At 38.4% G+C, this 21,461-nt stretch overlaps 3 protein-coding genes across 3 annotated transcripts; 2 read left to right on the top strand and 1 right to left on the bottom strand.

Annotated features, from left to right (window-relative positions):
• The first annotated feature begins 14 nt into the window (after positions 1-14).
• Positions 15-3,529, top strand: LOC114522991 (tRNA (guanine-N(7)-)-methyltransferase non-catalytic subunit wdr4-like). Its single transcript, XM_028543782.1, has 11 exons — positions 15-106; positions 347-556; positions 679-765; positions 1,101-1,176; positions 1,350-1,462; positions 1,643-1,703; positions 1,995-2,063; positions 2,220-2,287; positions 2,447-2,645; positions 2,873-2,930; positions 3,130-3,529. Exons 1-11 carry the CDS (start codon positions 30-32, stop codon positions 3,282-3,284), a joined length of 1,173 nt encoding a protein of 390 aa, XP_028399583.1. The 5' UTR covers positions 15-29; the 3' UTR covers positions 3,285-3,529.
• A 2,378-nt stretch (positions 3,530-5,907) lies between these two features.
• LOC114523049 (deubiquitinating protein VCIP135-like) lies at positions 5,908-12,476 on the top strand. The gene is made up of 8 exons (XM_028543862.1): positions 5,908-7,531; positions 7,631-7,800; positions 8,184-8,398; positions 8,944-9,197; positions 9,969-10,428; positions 10,521-10,714; positions 11,061-11,327; positions 11,641-12,476. The coding sequence occupies exons 1-8, from the start codon at positions 6,041-6,043 to the stop codon at positions 12,226-12,228; spliced, it is 3,639 nt and encodes a 1,212-aa protein (XP_028399663.1). The 5' UTR covers positions 5,908-6,040; the 3' UTR covers positions 12,229-12,476.
• Positions 12,477-12,753: 277 nt separating this feature from the next.
• LOC114523248 (RUN domain-containing protein 1-like) lies at positions 12,754-21,431 on the bottom strand. The gene is made up of 21 exons (XM_028544114.1): positions 21,386-21,431; positions 21,177-21,312; positions 19,818-19,905; positions 19,696-19,746; positions 19,525-19,617; positions 19,275-19,382; positions 19,063-19,133; positions 18,948-18,987; positions 18,778-18,807; positions 18,606-18,672; positions 18,355-18,506; positions 17,773-18,003; positions 16,192-16,259; positions 16,013-16,090; positions 15,161-15,335; positions 14,846-14,944; positions 14,437-14,559; positions 14,226-14,318; positions 14,025-14,093; positions 13,620-13,648; positions 12,754-13,513 (listed from the first exon to the last, which is right to left on the bottom strand). Exons 2-21 carry the CDS (start codon positions 21,296-21,298, stop codon positions 13,300-13,302), a joined length of 2,001 nt encoding a protein of 666 aa, XP_028399915.1. The 5' UTR covers positions 21,299-21,312; positions 21,386-21,431; the 3' UTR covers positions 12,754-13,299.
• Between the last annotated feature and the right edge of the window lie 30 nt (positions 21,432-21,461).

Below are 21,461 nucleotides of genomic sequence, written 5' to 3'. Positions count from 1 at the left end.
AAGTATCCGTTTGTTACCGAGAATTCAAAATGGTGGTGATAAAATGCAGTAAAGATGGTCTTTTTGCCGTGATTTGTGGAAAGATACTTCGCGTTTACGACTTACGGTAAGCAGGAATGATAACACTATATTTTTGCTACGAGACTGCATCATTTCTTGTTAGAAATGCACAAAAATACTTATGATATTTACGGATGTTACTGGTTTAGGAGTGACAAAACTACCGCCCCGGGGGTCACCACCAGGGGATCCAAGCCAAATCTTGATATAACTATTGATTTAACCGTAGTTTTCAAATACGGGAAGGTGAAACGGTACATCGATACTTTTACTATTCCTACTCTAGAGAATCAACTCTGGTTCACAAATATTCATTTTCCACGGATCCCACAAAACCCGTAGAACCAAAGGACAACGAGGGTCAATCATCGCAAACGACATTCACCTATGATTACGGCTGCGTCTTCTCCAACTCTGGCAAATATTTGGCTACATTCTCCGATGGGAAAGACTTGGCAGTATTGAGGACCACAGACTGGAAACAAATTGGAAAAAGGTCAGAAAAGTGGTTAAGGTTTGATGTGATGTCTACTGCGGAATACAAGAGCCATGCAAACAGGCCGACTGCAGTGTCGATGCCTTACTAATCACAAGTATTTCCCTCTCAATCTTTACCAGGAAAGCTGCAAAGAGGCTCACCTCAGTGTTATTCACAAATAAAGAAGATTGCATTGTGATCAGCGACAAGGCTGGAGATGTTTACAGGTTAAAAACAAGACTGTTTACACACACATTACAAAATCTCTTGTCCTCTTATTAACTGATGCTCCCTTCAATTGTTCGGCCTTTTCATTTGACTCCATTCCTCCCATGTTTTTCAATTACCATCCATTCAACTCTCTTCATGTTCTCCCTCATCATCTTTCATCTCGTGCATTTCTTTCATCTCCAAACAAAAACCACTTGAAAGGCATGCTTCTGTCGCCATCCAAAATCATCAAATCCAGCTGACTGAGCTGAACTAGATGTAGAATTCACATACCTGAAAGAAACATAATCTCATTTGAATCTTTTTTCATTCATTTCAATATTTCACACAGCTATAATATCTCGGAAGAAAATGGATTGTCCAACGAGTCTCTCCTTCTTGGTCACGTGTCCATAATCCTTGATATGGTAATTAAGACTGTAACAATCCTGTAAATTAAGTTAACACATAATCCACTGACCCACTGTAGTGTTACAAGATTGTTATGTATGTTATATAAAGATAAAGTGTTCACACTTGCTAAAGCCATATGTATATAACACATTGTCATTTAACACGTGTCTCAAATCACATGTTCCAGGCCATATCACGTGATGACAGATACATTCTCACTGCTGATCGTGATGAGAAGATCCGTGTTAGTCATTTTCCAAACTCCTACAATATCGAGTCTTTCTGTCTTGGCCACACGGAGTGAGTCCGTACGAAATACTTGACAATCCCTTTCATCCAGTTCTAAACTGTTCTCTATTGAGATCAGCGATAATGTCTGATACCATTGACTGATACAGATCTCACTGACTTACTGAGCATTTGAAAGAACGTCAAAAATAACGTATTTATCACTAACGCAAAATATCCTTTTCTTTCAAGATATGTTTGGAAAATCATTATTCCCGAAAAAATGCCCGATATTTTGGTATCGGCTTCTGGGGTATGGTATTTATTGGATTCTTGGACACGGTTCTATAAGAAGGCATTTTGTAAAAAATTCAATTCAAAGATCTAATTGCTTGGTCAACTTTTGAGACTTGAAAGTTCTCGAATCCTCGAATTTTAAAACTTGCGGAAAAGTCGTACGAGTACTAGTAGTTTAAGGCCACTTTCCCCCAACTTTAAACTCTCCACTTCCAGCCTGGATAATTCCTGAATTGGCTGAAATATGCAATAAAAGTCCTTAAAACTAGATACGTCTGAATGCTTTGATTCCTATCTTGACAAACAGGACGATACTTTACGATTTTGGGACTATAAACATGGGATATCAGTTCACAGCAACATACAACTCGACAAGGTGAGAACCATTAGCTTCAGTTTCCTTTGCTCTGGAATGCAGTTCAGTCCTCGAGTTACAAAGTCAAACCAGTTCGAAAATTACATTGTAAAAATACTTGTGTAATGGGACCCCAATGGCGCTAAAGATGTTTTTATATTTGGTTCATTTTTTTAGCCAAGCAAAGTTGTTTCCTGTTTAGCAAGCAGCAGAACGGAAAACGTTGTTTTCGTCGGGTTTGAAGGGTAAAATAACTTTGTAAATGTAAAGGAATAGAGTAAGGGATAACTATTTTTGTATATATATTGTTAGCTCGCTGAAACATGCCTGATTGATGCACTTTCAGATGATGGAAGTCAAGGCTTAGAAAAACAAGACATGCCGAAAACTTTTCTCATTTGCAGGTCACTTTCTGTTAGTGCTTTCAAAATAACTAGGGAAGAAGAACTAAACGTCGAACAGATTTCATCAGCAGACCTGAAACTCGATGGGCCACCATGTTGTTTTGCCGTTGACTATAAAGATCGTTTGTGGGTCGTTCAATCTTATGAAAAACAACCTTTTGTGGTTTTTGAGATGTCCTTGAACGAGGGAGGCTATGAGGTTTGGGTTTTTTAGTAGAAATATTGGTAAACTTATCTTTCCTTCATCATATATTAGTTTCAATAATGAGAAATTATGACAGGCTTTATGTATTGTAAAATAGCGCACAAAAATATGGATTAAAAGTACTTGATCAATGTAATCAATTTAACGAACTGCTAAAACAGGCAGATCTGAAGTCTAAATTTTTGACGGACCATCTCACCTTGTTCGCTCACGTTTTGTAGTTTAAAAGACAGTCCGTGAGTCTACCCATAACACTCCAAGACCAAAAGATCATATACGGTTTGTAAAAGATAACTAATCTATAATTTACGTGGCAAGAAACCTCAGACTGAGCCGTGAATCAGCCTTAAAATTAGTACAGGAAGAAAACTGAAGTTTTTGTTTCATTGGGAAATTCCATTATTTCTATAGGCGGCTTTTTCGTTGATAATATTTCGGGATTTTTTCAAAGTTTTGTGTTTCTTTCTTTTACAAGCAGAGACGACAGAGCAACGGCCGTGTTTGGTAGATTTGAAAAAGAAAGGAGACCCGGGTTTTGGAGCATCGGATTATTACAACAGGAAAAAAGATCGAATTGAGGCCAAGAGAAAAAAAGATGCGAGCGAAGTTCAAACGAAGAAAATAAAAACTTGAAATGCAATAGTTTTTAGGAATAGTTTTATCGTGTTTTGTGTGTGTGTGTGTGTTTAACGCATTCTTGTATACGTGTATGTAAAGTTATTTATCTGGTAACAAAGAGCTTTTTTTGAGCCGCTGTTAAACGTGTTTTACTCTCTGTCATACTAATTCTTGTGCAGAAGGTTCGTTTTTATAACCTTTCAAAGAACTTGATCGTAAAATTGCAATATTTTGATCAAGATTTAAAAAAAAAAATACTCGTTATGAGATTATTAAGTGAGAAAAACCCTTTCATTTTGGTCAGGACTTGGGGGTTTTGTCTGCAAATTACAGACATCATATTTGGATATCTAATTAGCATTTTCACCGCATTTGGATATCGAATAATTAGCATTTTTATCTTCGTGTAATGTGCTCATTGCTTTTTGATCTTTGACCGCATTGTGGAATTACGGTTGAATTCGTCTGAAAACATGAATATTATCTAAGCCTGGAAAGCCAATATTATTTGCTTTCGGCTGAGTTATCTTGACAGATTATCGGCATTTTGCTTCAAATATGATATGATATTGGTGAGGTTATTAGAGTGTCTGTTGTTTTGATCCAGATTACATTTAACAGCACGAAATCAAAGAACATGTAATCTGAAGATATTGACAACAGGTTTACAAACAATGTCATCTTACGACAAATACTTTCGAGACGATCTCGTCAAAGCACTCGAAAGCCTGCAGGTATTCCCACAAGTTATCAAAGATTGTAGAGCATTTTTAAAGCAACGATATCTGAAAAAACACAAGCTCTCGGAGCTCGTCTGGATAAATAAACTTACCGGCGACTATCAAGATAACTGCAAGCATTATGCCGAGTTTATAAAGCGAATTGTTGCTGCACAATTTCTCGCTAAATGTCTGAACGTAAAAGAAAGCGAAATAAACGAACTTATTTCGGGTTTAAAAGCGAATCTCAACGCCGCAAACAAAAGGTTGAATAAGTTCCTAGGTGAGACTGACCGGAAAGAGGTCATGGAGAAACTGGATGCAGAGCTTGCTAAGATGGAAAGTTCCCAACAGAAAGCTGATAAAAGCCAGAAATACGCTTTTAAATTTAGCGAATTTATCAAGGGCAAGGTTCTGGCATATGTTGGCGATATTTTTGCTAAAGTTGTTGGTCCATTGTGGGAGATGATATATACAAATGCTTCTTTGGCCATTCAAAGTGATTATGATCACCAGGTTTTGATGGATGCTGTCAAAAGCATACAGGATCACCTACCAAAGATGGAGGACAGTCTCGATCAGAATCGAAGGGCTCTAAAGGCTGTTGATGATGTCTTGGAGACCTTGAAACAACAGGATGCAAGCAAAGCAAAGGAAATCTTGTTGGGGCTTTATCCTGTTCAAAATGACATCAACAATGCTTGCGACAATGTCGTCAAGCTTGTGAAAGCATTAGATTAGGATGGAGTTTTAAACTGTAAAATCATTTCTGCAGGTAGTGGGACTATCTACATCACTAGACGTGCAGCACCCACCTCAAGGGATGTCTACCCCTCAGAATAAATTGTTGATATCTTATTTCATAGGAATAGGATGTGGATATTTTAGGATATTTTAGTTGATGAAGATTCTTTTAAAATCTCAAGTTAGGCTTGTATTCACTATATGTCAATGTGTACTTTGTTGATAGTTTTTGTCTTTCTCAAAACAACCATTTTTTTAGTTCTAATTTAATGAACTCTATAATTTAGTTTGTTCTAATTCTTTTATTTGCTTTTACTGATTGTCAAAGTATCATTAATAAATAATTATCAAATATCTCATCCAAAGATCAGTGTCCAAGGCATGCATGCTTTTACTGCAAATGCAGGCATGAAAAAACTATGAAAATTATACACCATTACCTAGCATCTGATGATCTGATAATATTCTATCAACAATTAGCAAAATGGTCTGACATTATATTGCAAAAAACGTCTGTCAAATTATACAATGCATCAGGTTGCTTCACATGCTTGGGTGTAACCAGGTGCACCTGAATATTCCTACAAAACGATCTTGTACTAAAGAGGGCTTGTGCAGAGGGGCAACCATTTGAATTTCACCAACGCCACCATAACACCACCTGGCCACCACCATTTTGAATGCCGAGACTGGGGAGAGTATTCAAGGGTTATAATTAAGGTGGTTGTTAGCCGATATAATTTTATGTAAAAGAAAAATTCGGAAAGAACGCATTTTTTGATAGAACATAAAAAACCCAAAAGAGATCATGCCACTCGCTGACAACAATGCCAAAGATTGGCGAATCTGTATGCTCGTTTAAAAATGGGAAAGAAAACGTTGCTTGAAGTCCTACCTTGATTTCCAGGTTCCAAACAAAAATCGGCTTGCTGCCTCGAGTAATAATGATTGACCTCCTTAAGCGCCATAATGTGATTCTGTTTTTTATTCTGATTTACCTGTAATATGGTTCACAGCTATGAGCAATCGGAGCAGTCCCACCCCCAACTCTCTGAAACCCATTCCTCCCCTAACACGAAAATGGAGGGCCCTAATAAGCCCCCCCCCTATGCGAGGGCATATATTATGCATATCAACGTTCGTTGCCATCAATTAACATCGCAGCCAATCAGATGGGATCTTTCTCAAGATTGAAATTCCAAGAATTTGAGGATAATGACGTGTGGCGACTGGAACCTACATTCATTTTGGAAACAAAAACATTAAATAGCGAAGACGAAATAACTTGAATAATATCAAAAACAAATCATGGCTGAACTTGTCGAGACCGAAATAAAAATGTTTTGTGGCTCTTGCCCGGACAGCCATTGTGGAAAATTGTTATATTTTATGTCCAACGTTAACTCCGAGGTGGAATGCAGCGACTGCGGACAAAAACACAAACCAGATTCGCTTTTAAACGTTCATGAATCGAAGGTGTCGAATGTTTCTGTTGAGAATTTACTAAAGTCAATATTGCTCTCAAACACAGCGGCAAAGAAGGGCTCTGAGTTGGTAAGAGTTCGAGGTTTGTCTAATTTTCATTGCAAACTAATCTCGCCTTTGCTTACGAGTTACGGTATGGATAAAAAGAGTGGTAAGGCGAAGTTACTTTCAGAATTGGGGCAACCGGAAATATTTAATTGTGCTGTATTTGGAGATAGGGCTTTCTTTATTGAGAAGGAACACTTGGATACACCAGGGTATGGCAGAGACGACACGGGATCATTAGGGTACCTCAATGACACTCTGGGTAGTATTGAGCAGGCTAACGGTGGGAACTGTTTGATACCATTGCACTCTGATGGTGACGGACACTGTCTTGTACATGCGATTTCACGGGCTGTGGTTGGTAGGGAACTCCTCTGGCACAGCTTGAGGCAAAATTTGAAGGACCACTTGCAGGAAGAGAACATAAAGTATCAGGGGTTGTTCCGAGATTTTATAGATGCCGAAGAATGGAAAGAGATTATCAACGAAGCGGACCCTAACTACCACCCAGACAATAACGAACCTTTTGGATTAAGAAATATCCACGTTTTTGGACTAGCAAATGTCTTGCGCAGACCTATCATCCTACTAGATAACCTAGAGGGGATGCAGTCTAGCGGTGATTATTCAGGAATATTCTTACCTGTTTTAGCTTCGTCAGAGGATTGTAAGTCACATGGGTCATTAAACAAACCTTTAGTTATTGCTTGGAGTAGCTCAGCGAGGAACCACTATGTTCCATTAGTCGGTGTCAAAGATTCGCCTTTGCCTAAAATTCCCCAGTCACTTTTACCAAAAGCTTGGGGTATCCCGAACGAAATGGTCCTGACATATATTGACTTTGATAACAACAGTTGCTGTGAGATTGGTGGATCTCGAAGTTTGCCTGATAGCTATGTTCAGCGACTGGTCTCGGCAATGGATGAAGTATTCTTTCAGAGTCATCAAGTTTGCCCAGAACTTGTCGCCGACGTAAATCAGTTTGTTTTTAAACCGGCCAACGCTGTTGGCTTCACACTCCCGCAAATCATTGAGTTCACTCAAGAAGCGCTTGCATCGGAAAGTTTGTTTCGATGTTTATCTTGTCAAGCCTTAAAACAAGTGAAGGATCATTGCCCCAGGTCATGGAGGGAACCGAATGGGAAGTTGTATTTGAGAGCACAGGAGTCGGATGCTGGCCTGGTTGCCGATGCCATTTACATGTTCACAGAAGCTAGTGGTGTTCCTTTCATGTATTCGGGGAGGTTTGATATGCTGGTTCCTGTCAAGGTAATAATTTCATTCACTGACTATCACTTTAACTAAATAGACAATATGCAATTAAAACTGTCTCAACTTCATGCACATATTTACTCTTTTTCTTGACAGGATTTGGAATGCGACCTGTGTAAAGGAATCGTACGCGAGGTATCCGCTAATGGTTCTGTGAGGTATATGAATGGTGATCGAACGTCCACCAAGTCCACCAGCAACAAGGGATGTGGATGTGGTTTCAAGCATTTTTGGAATGGACTTGAATACAACAATGTTCCTAAAGTGTATGTTTTTCACTGTGTTTCAGATGTCTATTAACTTGCAAGATCCAGGCCAGCTAGAATACCTTTGTCCTTCAAAATACACTTATTTTGCTGTGTTTTTATTGCCAATTGTTCATTCTCTACAATGGCTTCTGCGCGTTGGCTCTGCTCATAACATTGGGGAACTCCATGGTTTAAAAATTGCCCAAATTTCATATGTTCTGCTTTTCTTTGAAAAGCTAGTCTCTTATTCATTTAGAAATATAGTGAACTAAAATAGTAATAAATATTGTGACAGAACAGGATATTTTAAGAGATATAGCGATGCATTAATATATAAACACAGTGTTTTTTTACATGTAATCTACCTTTAAAGCAAAAATCTAGCACTAAATCTTTTTTAGTATTGATGTTTCTTTGGAGTGGAACGGTAAGAAAATAGAAGAGCAAGTGTTTTGGTTTGACAAGGAAAATGATCCAAGCTTGAATTCCAATGTCTATGAGATTGCCACTACAGTGGTTCAGAAGCATTTTCCTGGGGAGTTTGGAAGTGAGACTCTTGTCAGAAAGGTTGTTGATAAGATATTGAGGGAGACAGAGTTGAAAAAGAACGAGGAAGGTAGGTGAATCAGTGTAGTGTCTGGCGATGGTAGAAATGATGGTGGTTGTGTTCATGATGGGTATGATGATGATGTCAAAAATGATATTTGGTGATGGTAGTTGTCACCATGATGGTGGTGGAAGTAGTGTTGTGGATGATGATGATAACATGGTGGAAATATGATGGTTGTAACTGGTTATGATGATGATAACGAAAATGAAAGTGGTTGATGGTGGTTGTCACCATGATGGTGATGGCAGTATATAGTGTTGTCGATTATGATGATGGTGGTGGAAATATGATGGTTGTACCTGGTTATGATGATGATAACGAGAATGACAGTGGTTGATGGTAGTTTTTACCATGATGGTGATGGAAGTAGTGTTGTTGATGATGATGATAACATGGTGGAAAATATGATGGCTGTGGTGGTTTTAGTGGTGCAAATGATGATGGTAGTGGAGATGATCGCTGTAGTCATGATAATTGTGGTGATAATAGTGGAAGAAATAATGGTGATGATGGTGTTTCCAACTAACTACATTCATGATTATTATCTCAAGATACTGAGCCTCAACCGATGGATACGGATACTACACAACCGAATACCGCAGAACCGACTCCTACCACCCCGACCAAGATCATCCTGCCAGGCCCCAAACACAAGACGCTGCACAAAGAAGAACTGACGATGAACGAAGAGGAACGTTTAACCAAAGCAAGAATAACGCATCGTGCTGCCTTCAGTCAGAAGAGGAAGAGTGCCAAACAATCGCCTGAGAAGACAAGTGGAACTACAAAACATGGCAAACAGGAGGTTGTGTGTTTTACCTGCAAGTCTTTCTTTCGGCGTTACTGGATAACTCTGTCAGTTCTAATTTCCTAGAGGTCCAGTAAGGATCATCTCTTATTGATCCAGTGTTACTACAGGAGGAAACCTAAACTAAACTAACTTTATTTATACTGGATAGCTCTATCAGTTCTAAACTGTTCTTCCTAGAGGTCTAGTAAAGATCATCTCTTATTGATCCAGTGTTACTACAGGAGGAAACCTAAACTAAACTAACTTTATTTATACTGGATAGTTCTATCAGTTCTAAACTGTTCTTCCTAAAGGTCCAGTAAAGATCATCTCTTATTGATCCAGTGTTACTACAGGAGGAAACCTAAACTAAACTAACTTTATTTATACTAGATAGCTCTATCAGTTCTAAACTGTTCTTCCTTGAGGTCCAGTAAGGATCATCTCTTATTGATCCAGTGTTACTACAGGAGGAAACCTAAACTAACTTTATTTATACTGGATAGCTCTATCAGTTCTAAACTGTTCTTCCTAGAGGTCCAGTAAGGATCATCTCTTATTGATCCAGTGTTACTCAGGAGGAACTAAACTAACTTTATTTATACTGGATAGCTCTATCACTTCTAAACTGTTCTTCATAGAAGTCCAGTAAGGATCATCTCTTATTGATCCAGTGTTACTACAGAAGGAAACCTAAACTAAACTAACTTTATTTATACTGAATAGCTCTATCAGTTCTAAACTGTTCTTCCTAGAGGTCTAGTAAAAATAATCTGTCTTTTCTAGATTCAAAAGTCCAGCAAAAACAGCACGCAGTCTCGTGGTGAAAACACTACAAGTCTTCCCAAGCCACCCACCCCGGCGAATGCATCCAATATCCAGGCTAAACCCAAAGATATTAAGATCAGATTGACAAGCTCCAATGGCCGCAGTGCAACGATCACTTTGAAGCCAGGTTCCACCCACAGCGCCCTTCAAGATGCGATTCAGGCTGAACTGGGCATAACCAAAGACCGGCAAAAGATCCGCTACGGTTTTCCTCCCCGGGAGTTGAAACCACCCGAGAATGAACAGGAACCATTACCGCTGACTCATGGTGATCGCGTGTCCGTCGAGGAGCTGCCGGAAATCAAAGCTCAAGAGGAGGAAAAGTCGGTGGAAGAGCCTGGGGCAGAGGCAATGGTTTTGGAGGAGAAATCTAGTATTGATGACACTAGTGGTTCCTTATCTGACACGGAACTTGAAGGTTTGTTGCCCACATCTGGTATCCCCTTCTATCCATTTTTATCCCATTTCCCTCGTAGTGTACCCCATAAATGTCACTTATCCCTTACATAGGGGTTGACCGAGAGAGACTCGCAACGGATTTGTTAAATTTACTGCAAGGAGCGTTGAATGTTGACCAATGGGAGTCAGTTCAAGATAAGCCGGAGCTGTTTGCTCGAGGCGGAGCGATGTACGAGCAAGTGGCATCTTCGTTTGGTCCACTACAAGATGACATGCACTGTAATATTCGCTCAATACCTGGCAAGGTTAGGAGGGATGCATAGTTGTGATGATGATGTAATAATGGTAATAATGATAATAATGGCGATGATGATGATGACGATTATTGATGATGATTATTGATAATGATTGTTGATGATGATGGTGGTGGTGATGATGATTATTGATGATGATGGTGGTGATGATGATGATGGTAATGATGAAGATGATGATCATTGATGATGATTATTGATGATGATTGTTGATGATGATGGTGATGATGGTGATGATTATTGATGATGATGTTGGTGGTGATTTTGATAAGTGGTGATGGTGAAAAGTGCAAGTAATACATAATAATCATACCAATCTTTCACCTTTATCATTTCTTAGACATTTGCCTACAATGCAAAAGAGGACAGATTTGAGCTTTGTCTTGGGCAGAAACACATTCCAGTTCAACCCCTGGACCAGGAGTCCTTATCCCGAGCACATAACCGTAGCGGAGATGTGGCACCTCTCCGTCGGCCAAGCGATGAGCGAGAGGGCTTGGGTGCGTTCAGTGGTGCGTTACGTCATCGTGGCGCCTCTGAAGGCCGCGCTGCATTCTCGGGCACTGGACATACCTTGGGGGGCGGCGGGGATACTGGAAACGAGCAGGTTGGTCAAGTTAAGAAAGTTAATAGTTACGATAATTCAAGAATGATAGAGCTATCCATTATAAATAAAGTTAGTTTAGTTTAGGTTTCCTCCTGTAGTAACACTGGATCAATAAGAGATGATCCTTACTGGACCTCTGGGAAGAACAGTTTAGAACTGATAGAGTTATCCAGTATAAATAAAGTTAGTTTAGGTTTCCTCCTGTCTGTAGTAACACTGGATCAATAAGAGATGATCCTTACTGGACCTCTAGGAAGAACAGTTTAGAACTGATAGAGCTATCCAGTATAAATAAAGTTAGTTTATTTTCTAGAAAAAAGAGAAAAACCTGTCGTATGACGAAACTAGTACTGTTCCGACAGTAGTTGCAAGTATGGATACATCGGATAACACAGGAAAACAGGGGACATTGGTGGATCCCAATACTGAGGTAATTTTGAATGGCCAATCGGATCACAAAATGGGTAAAGATATAAAGGAGGATAGTTTACAAGTTCTTAGCGAAGTTAAGCACGATGTTGAAACGGGCGGTCACGAAGTAAACGATGCTCAGCCCGAAGGTGGTTCGAGTGAACACGAAGTGGCCAAAAACGAGCACTCAGTTAGTGGAGTTGAGCACGATGTTGTCAACGCCAAAAAGCTGGTACACTCAGCTGAAAACGAAACTGAACAAAGTGAAAACGAAATGAAAGTTGGCAGTAACGAAGAGCAGAACACTCCACACGCTGTTAGCTTGCTCAAAAACGAAGTCACCAAAACGGAAAACGAAGATTTAAACGAGGCACGCGCCAGTTCTGCAACTGAACCAGATCCCGCCAAGAACGATATTCCAAGCGTTGAGAACGCACATACAGAACTAGAACTCAGTGAAATTTCGCACGAAAGTCACTCTGAAATATGACGTATCGTAAAATTCCCTCGTGGAAAAGTTGTCAGTCGCCATTGCTCAATTGAAATACAAATGGTATATAGAAAACTCGTTAGATGAGCTATATTTATAAATATTATGAAGTTCGCTAAGGCCTGGTTTATTATAATCACCTAAATTCTTTTATTGAGCCATGAAACTAAAATGGATGTGCACACCAGAAATTTGAAGGCAAATTTTTAGGTTAAATATCAATCTTGCATACGCGATCTAGTAAAAAAACGTGATTGCAGTTGCTTTTCAAATCAAGAATATGCATGCATCTTGTGTGATGTAAATAAACGTTTACCCAAAAATAGTGTTGTAAACCAAGTACTGACCAAATCGAGCAGGTTATACTAACCAGGTGCTTAGCGATGCTATTTTATTACCACCAGCTCCTACCAATCAAAGATTAGAAAATGATACACTATTATTCACAGCCTTTTAGCTTTATGGCAACTCATTGAAATTTCTTATACGTAAAGAACTATCGACATATTATATTCTCTTCAAATTTATTATACAGTCGATTGCAAATCAAAAGTCTATCTTAAATTTCCTCTTGTTCAAGTAAGATTTGATTTGGAATAAAATATGGGATTATTGAAACGCGTCTTTGTTAAACTGTTAAATTTCGTTATTAGCACGTTAGATGAAGGGTGAAAGTTTTCATTCAACACTATATTTTTGGAACGCTTGTCAGGAAAATAGCTTGGTATTTCTAATTTCTTTCTAACTGCCGTGGTTCCAATGTCCTGTTGTTGCCCCAAGTCGAAGCCAAGCCACTTGAGAAAAAATTATCCGCGATTGTGAAATTGAACCACTTCGAAATTTGTCAGAGGAAATTTGTGTGTTTTAAATGACGTCGGCATCGCGACGCCATCTTGAATAATGCACCCATTCTTTGTGCTAACCGTTAGCAATTATTTTACAGTACTTTTTCAGCATAGCCAGCCGCCCACGCCTTGCTGATATCACAGACCCCAAAGTCTTGTTAATGGACGAATTTGTGCGACTTCTCGAACATAAATATCTCCTGCTTTGAATATACTGTAACATACATCAATAGTTATCACCAAACGCCTCATTCGCTCTGGTTAAGTGTCTAATTGCTAGGTCTTCGGGCAGACAGAAGTCTAGCGGAGTTAGTCTTTCTATAATGTCCAGGACATCTTCAAATCCGGTTTTTACGACACACGACCATGGTTGATAAAATTCGTCAACTAAACTACCACATTTCACTATCTGCCGACACCATAAGGACAATTTCTTTTGACTGGAAAGTAGAGAAACACACAATTTATAACCAATTTTGTTCAATTTTTTTAATAAGTTTTGCAGAATGAAAAACGGTAAATTATATGAAAGAATGGTAAACTTACTTCAGACCAGCTGAAACTAAACCTCGAAACTAAGGCGAGAATAAAAAATATTAAGAATTTTGCATCACAAATCATTATGCGCCACTAGGGCCTGGATGGAATGAACAGTGAGACTTTCAAAATAATGGAAAAACAATGAAAAATTTTGATCTCTAGATCATGACTGGATGACATGGAGAACAGCGAGATTTCGAAAACAATGAAAAGACAATTGAATATTCTGATCTTTGGATCATGACTGGATGACTTGAAGAACAACGAGATTTTGAAAACAATGAAAAGACAATGGAATATTCCGATTTCTAGATCATGACTGGATGACATGAAGACAATCCAATTTTTAAAACAACGAGAAGTACATAATGAGGTAATCTCATCAAATTTCATAATGCTATAAACACCTACCATAGATTCTTTACTTCTTTTACATCGTTCATGTGTTGATTTGATAAAATGAATCGTCCTTAATAACGTCTAACAAGTTTGAAGAACGATAAGAAAGTAAGCACTTGTATTTGACGCGATTCAATTCCAAATCCCGCAGAGACAGTCCAGATCCCTATATGGAGGTCTACGGTACACTAAACAATGGTACCCAGTACCCACCTGCTTAGAAGTCACGGCCGACGCACCAGAAACATCAATGCCAAACGACTCAGACAATTTGCGCGGAACTGCTGAATTATATTCGCTACCATGCTGTATAATGTTGAAAAAAAAAACAAGGTCATACACAGGGCGAGAGTTACTGTGCAATGGTTAGCGAGGTTTCCATTTTCATTTCTGTGAATATGAAGAATCCATTGAGTTAGTTCACCTTCAAATGATAAAATGCCATGAAAATATCCCATGCGTGCATGTTTTGTTGCTGTGGTGATGTCCCGGCGGGCATAATGCAGTTGACGAGACTTCGGGCTGAAATTAAGGAGTAGTCTGGGTTCTAAAATAAAAACAATGAAACACGTTCGCACCTCAAAATCTCAACAACACGTTAAATGCGGGAAGTTTAAATGGTACATTCGAGTTGACTCCAGACATTTACCAGGGGTCAGTTGTATAAAAGACTAGTTAACTTTTAACTGTAGTTAAGGACAGAATTGGTCAATCAGAGTTGTGTATTTCTGAGTTAACTAGGATTTAACTGTGCAAAATGTAGTTAAGGAGTTTTATACAACCGGCCCCAGACATTTAAAAGAGACTCGACAAGATATCAAAGATAAACTTACGCGTTCCAGACCATGTTCAAACAGATCTCTGAGACAGTTTGAAAATTCCCTTCTTATGGAGCGAATCAACTCCGCCTCAGTCTGGGTAAATTCACCAGACTACAAAGAAATAAAACACAAACAAACTTATGATTGTAATCAGCAGACCACGAGTTCCAAGGAACCGGTTTAATTTAAGCTTAGTTTCGAAGCAAAGTAAAAACGTAAGGCAAAGTAAAAATATTTCACGGGTCCATTCCTTCTCCGTGATTCCAAAAAAGCTGCATTGGTTTTGCGAAGCATTTTAACGATTCCTAGTTCATGTTAGCTACTTACGCCGTCACCGACAGAGGACATCGTGGATACTAAGGAACTAATGGAACCACTTCGGGATGTCCTGGACATTGTCCCAGAGTTCATCCCACGGGGATAGATACCAATCTCCTCTAATACTTTAGCTTGCTGCGTCAGCACATTTTCTACTGATGTCCGCAGACTTCGTATTAAATTTCTAGATAAGGCAAGTGCCAGGATTCAGGAATGGATTAGTTTGTGTTGCTTGTATACCTTTGTGATCAATGTGATCATGATCATTATGATCCTGGTGATAAAGCTATCGATTCTGATCGGTGACAGGAGTGATGATATTGATTAAGATGACTGTGATATTAGGAATGGCGATGATGAAATTAGTAATAAGGGTAATAATGATATTGATTACGTTCATAATGAGAGTGATGCACGCAGGTCCAACTTAGCTAAGTTTCTCCCACTCGTGCAGGCTCATATTGTCAGCGGACAACTTACACAAAATTGAGAGCAAGGCGTAAAACGAAAAGCTTTTAATTTTTTATGCGAAGACCGCTGGAAAACTGAGCCCTCTTTACCGGGAGAAAATTTGCCGAATATGACCAACGTGATGATAACAATATTGGTGATTGGGTGATAATGATGATGATAATCATGAAGGCGATGATATTGACGATGTTCAACATGAGAGTGATGATAACAATATTGGTGATTGGGTGACCAAGATGATGATCATGAAGGCGGTAATGATATTGATGACGTTCAGCATGAGAGTGATAATAACATTATTGGTGATTGGGTGATAATAAATGATATTGATTATGATGATTATAAAGGTGCTATAACTTACTCATTACTTATAAGAAGGCTATAACTTACTCATAGGGCGGAACAGCGGTCTGCATTGCCTTATGAATTAGTTGATCTTGAAGATGTTGACCAGCACATCCGAATTGACTAAAAATATTTTACAAACACAACCTGAATAGATTCACAAAGTTTCACGCGGTACTACCAAACTGCAAAATGATGTATGATTATGTCTCATCTTCTCCCACCTTATTGCAAATATTTGTAAAATAGCTAACGCTCTTTTGATGATCTCCAAACTTGCTTCTTTAATCCGCTAAAAAGAAAATGTTGCATTTGAAACTACAAGCCTTGCGAAACAAGGAGGACTTTTATACATAGTACTACAGTTGTACTACAGTACTATAGTCTATACAAGTAGTGGTATTATACTTATACTTTATACATAGTACTATGCTAATACTTTATATACACTATAAATACACTGTAGTAGAATTAACTTATTTTGAAGACGCGTTGGTTGCAAATAAGAGGCGTTTATTTATCTTATTGTCAATATTCTTTTCTATTAAATGGCTGTTTTCTGCTGTAACATGCGATGAACAAGCAGTGATGTGGCTGGGATTGTCAGCAACAAACGCACGCACATTGAATATCCACAATAGAAAGAAAGAGAAGCAAAATACGAATATCCACAATAGAAAGAAAGAGAAGTATAGAGCGGTGTTATAACTTATCAGACCATGACGTGGACAATAAGTCGTGTCCTACCAAATATGTTTAAGCATGCGAACATAATTTAATCTAAGCATGTCTGCTCCCAAAATTGCCATAATTTGCCGGTGGGAAACAACTGCATGTACAGACTTGTCCGCGCGATGCCTAAACATAATATCTTCACGCCGTCAGACTATTGCAAGGAGCTCGCTTACACGAATTAGATGAAATATTGTAATATAAAAAATGAATCATGTAGGTCCTAGTTCATCGCGGAAAGTTCTGGACAAATCAATATAAACATTGCTGATACCACCTGATATCATGCACAAACCTTTAGTTTTCGGCTGGCCAGTGGACGGCAGTGAGATTACCAAGGATAGTCAGTGAAACAGCTCATAATCTCCACGCACAGTACAGCAAAGGTTTATACGATTTCATGACAACAAACTGTAACAGTGTTGTATTCCGCGTATGATATATTCACAAAGCGATGCCATGCATAAATCACTGTCAATAATACCGATATTTATTCGATCGAGACGACTTCTTTTCATTAAAATCAAAGAACGTTTGTGTATCAAAATTTTGCCATGACGTGTCATAACAAATCGCAACGACGGCGCGAAACAATAAACGAAAACAAATTCTGCTTAAATTGACACATTTTTAAGGACTTCAATTTACATTTCAAATCTCACATGCTAATTTTCACAGGCCACCGAAAGCTCTCTGCAAACACAAGACATAATTATGGAGGGTAAGGAATTCATGATAGATTGTAACAGACTTGTTATGCTATCATGTCATTACGCCCACGATCAAAATACCGTAAAACATTTAGGTCATGCAAATACAGTTTTAGTGCCATGTTTAAAGCGAAGCCACACCAACGACCCCCCTGTCAAATGCAGTCACGACCCCGCCCCCTTACAAACAATAAATCTTGCTAGGGACCAGTTCCTTCCTAAGGTCGCCAGCTATTAAAATCGTCGCAACTATCAACCAAACGCCATCCAGTTCCCTATATTTCTTCCCTCACTTGAGTCACTTCATCACTATAAACTTACTATATCACTCCAGTTCACATAAACAGTCCTCTTTCCACTCACCTGGTTGCTCTCCCCAGTTTCCGGAGATTCCTCGTGCGGCAAAGCCTGGCCGGGCACATGCGCGTGCTTAGGCAAGATACAGCAGGCGACGTCGTTTCCCGAGTCACTGTCATCAATGATACCAAAGTTATCAACGGTGTAGTTCACGCCCAGGCTCTCATTCCAGGGCTCCTCCCTTTCCACTCTCGACTTTGGCGGCTGTGCCTTGCGAGTGTTCAATAAGGGTGATTGCTACAAGATGGACAATGAGTAATACTGAGATCAATATACCAGGATCGCATCCAGCTACTAATATAGAGATCATCTAGCTTAGTCACTGATCTATATTTCAACACTGTAAAATGCCTGTTTTAGTTCATCTTATAACTGTGTAGGAGGGTGTGATAATCCTTAGTTTCCTGAATGAACCATTAAAAATGTAGAAACCCAAATTTTCACCTTCTCCCATAACCAACCCCCCTGTAGTTTGGTTGGTTTTGATGGAGATGCATTTGCTACGTAAGAGCGGGGGACACCCTTCTCGCTATTAAACTGAGGCTAGAGGGGTTATAGGAGGGTGAAGATTAGCCTCTCAACTCGCACCTTTAAGGCAGTTTGCAAATTAGCCTTTTTCTTTTTCTTCTGTTTTTCTGCAATACGGGATGACGATGACGATGAAGTCTCACCCCCCTGGTCGTGATCACATGAACAGTTTGTACACTTTGAACATCTTTTTGAATTCATACCCGTTTCACCTTAAGACAAAAAACCCTTAACCATATTGCATTCCACTCAGTACAATCACCATTATATAATAACCCCTGTTGTATCGCCTTTTTTATACGGGTAAATACCTTGCAGAAGCTTTATAAACTTTTCAAGATCCATGATCTGTTTTGTAATCTGTTGAATAACTTGTTCCTAAGGCAGAGACAATATTTCACAGATTTGTATTTCGTCCATTGGGGGGGCATGCAGAATTTTAATATCATAATAATTGTAGCAGTTGAATGTCTATCTTTTTACCTTAGGGATTTTATCATTTATAACATCTTCCTACAAAGGAAATTGGTGGATGGACATTACAACTTAACTGAAAGCATTTTTATTCATTAATTAGGAAATTTTTTTTGCATTAGACAGTAAAATGCCAATTTCGCCACATTGCATATTGACTGTTAGCTGTTTCATCTCACCTTGTTTCTTCGGCTAGAGCTTGCTTCTCTTTCTTGTAAACTGTTCACAAGAGAATCAAACATTTTTTTATATAAATGTTTACCAAAAGCAATTACAGTTATAGAGCATACTAACCTTAGTTGTGCTAAAAGTAATTTTTGTTTTTCAATTAACTTCTGAGGACTATCTGTTGTATCGCTTGCACCCTAAGAAAGAAACAACAAGATGCTTTAAAACACAAAACTGGTTGCTTTTTATCCTTTAGTGTTGATCCAGTCATAAATCAGATAAAACCCTGAACATCAGTATAATAAAATATTTCCAACAATTTCCAACAATTTCCAAACCTTAACAACTGCAGCCTCCATTTCTTCCAACTGTTTTCTCAATTGCGTTATTAATTTTTCTTGCTTTTGTTTTTGTTCCTGAAGTCTCTTTTCATATCCTTTGACAGACTACAAAAAAAGAAAGAATCATTACCAGATAGCTTGAATCCACAAAAAAACGCTGCTTATATTAATCATACAGGGGTAGCAACTTGGTTTTAATGAGAAAAAGAACTTAATGTACTTTGAAAGATGTGATTTTCATACTTACAGCTTTTCTCTTGTGTTTTGTCACAGACGGTTTGGCTCCATCCACGTCAGGAATTCCTTCAAATGCAAACTTCTCCAAACTTTGCAGCAAGTTCTACATGGAGAAATACAAAGTCAATTTGTTATTAAGTGATTGAAACACCTGCTTTAAATGTCTGCACCCAACTGTTACCTCTTGCTCCGGCTTTGGGGCTGCAACAACTTGCTTTAGCCGGAACTGAACCTAGAAATAACAACAGGTGAAGAATTAGCGATGCTTCCCAGATGCTTTGTGAAAATTCCCGCAATCCTCACCTGTGCAAAATGGGTCGTTAACGCCAACAGGGAAGAATTTAATTGTTCATGCTCCGCTTCAAGTTTCTTCAACAGTTCTGAATCTGACCTGAAAAAGATGTTTGGGGATTTAACATAATACAAAAGAGATTTGAAGTCAATGGTGATCATGGCAGTCTGTAGTTTTAAGCTTAATTGGGACAGGAGGCATATGCATGTATTAGTCGATCTCATCAATTACCATGCAAGAATTGCTAAACATGCAAGAATTGCTAATAGTGTTTGGTTTCTGTAACAAAATAGCCAATTGAGGACAAGCATGCCGTTAAGATTTTTGATGCAAAGATATTGTTACATATTAATACAATTTTTCAAACACTTGCACTGCCCTGGCAATAAAAATATTGCATACAATATTCCTTTTCCCTAATCTGTAAACAAGTACCCTCTAGCATTGGTCCTACAGAAAGAAGCATCTGGCAAATAGTTTGAATTTACATAACAATCAAATGTACATGTGTACTCTACTGGAAAACTGCAATTCATATGTTGGGAATAAATTAAGATACTAAATCTACAGATCAATCTAAACTGATTACACTTAATCGTAAATATATTCAACCAGAAGACGAAACCACAACTCTCAAAACTTCCAAAAATATCACAATGCTTAAAAAATCCAGTCAATCCAGACAAAAACTTGACAAACACTTCTGCCACATAGAATGCTACAAATCAACACTTTACTTGGGCATTTCATTTTTTAATTACCTTGACAACAAAAAGGATTTTATAATATGCTCTTTTTGCATCAATGATATTGAATTGCCCTCTCACGAATTAGTCATTCAAGCGTGGGTTGAAATTTTCCTCATTTAATAAAATTTTCCTCAAAACATCTGCGACAGGGCTTTTAAGTTTCAACTTCCCCAAAAGGGTTTAGAACATAAGGCAAATAACATGAGCATTTAAGTAAAACAAAGGACATATATTTACTGTCGCATTCTTTGATAGTGTCTTCAATATTATTATAACTCGCAAATCTTTTGAATATTTACAAATCTGAGTTCCAATTGAAAAGGACAGCCTTTTAAATATAATATCCGTTGCTGTAATTTGTTCGTTCTTTTAAAAAAACTCAAAAATATCGGCTTGGAATAACCGGTGAATTATGTAAAACTCTGAAGAACGAGTCAGTCAGTACAATACATAGCTATATAAGGGTTCCAAAATGTACAACTTGCCAAGATGAGGTTTAAAAGACAGCGATTTACCGAAGAATACGAAGAGTTTAGGTTGTTTTTTTCAGTAAAAGAGCCACTAGATGACTAAACTATATCAACTACGTTAAACTAGGCCGTATTCAGAGTATTGTCTCACCTAGAAGGCCGTTCACTAGATTCCTGTGTCACTTCATTTGAAGCTGCTCCTAAAGGTGGCCGTCGCTCGCCAATGGGTTTTCTTGGAAAATTTCGCCCATCTTCGCCGACTAACTCAGCCATACCGTCTAGATAAGCTGTAACAGAAGACATACTGTGAAGTCGGATTCAATCTACCACCGAGAAAGCAAGAAATGGTAAAATAAAGACCTTTATTTTGTTCTTTCTTCGATGATCATTGATCATGTTTTGAAATTTACATTTTTAATTATTCACCCGATTCGTA

This window comes from Dendronephthya gigantea, unplaced genomic scaffold, assembly GCF_004324835.1.
Source record: "Dendronephthya gigantea isolate DGI-Jeju-01 unplaced genomic scaffold, DenGig_1.0 000026F, whole genome shotgun sequence".
Lineage (NCBI taxonomy): Eukaryota > Metazoa > Cnidaria > Anthozoa > Malacalcyonacea > Nephtheidae > Dendronephthya > Dendronephthya gigantea.
The sequence above is the reverse complement of the archived record's forward strand: the minus strand, read 5'-3'. Positions and strand labels throughout refer to the sequence as shown.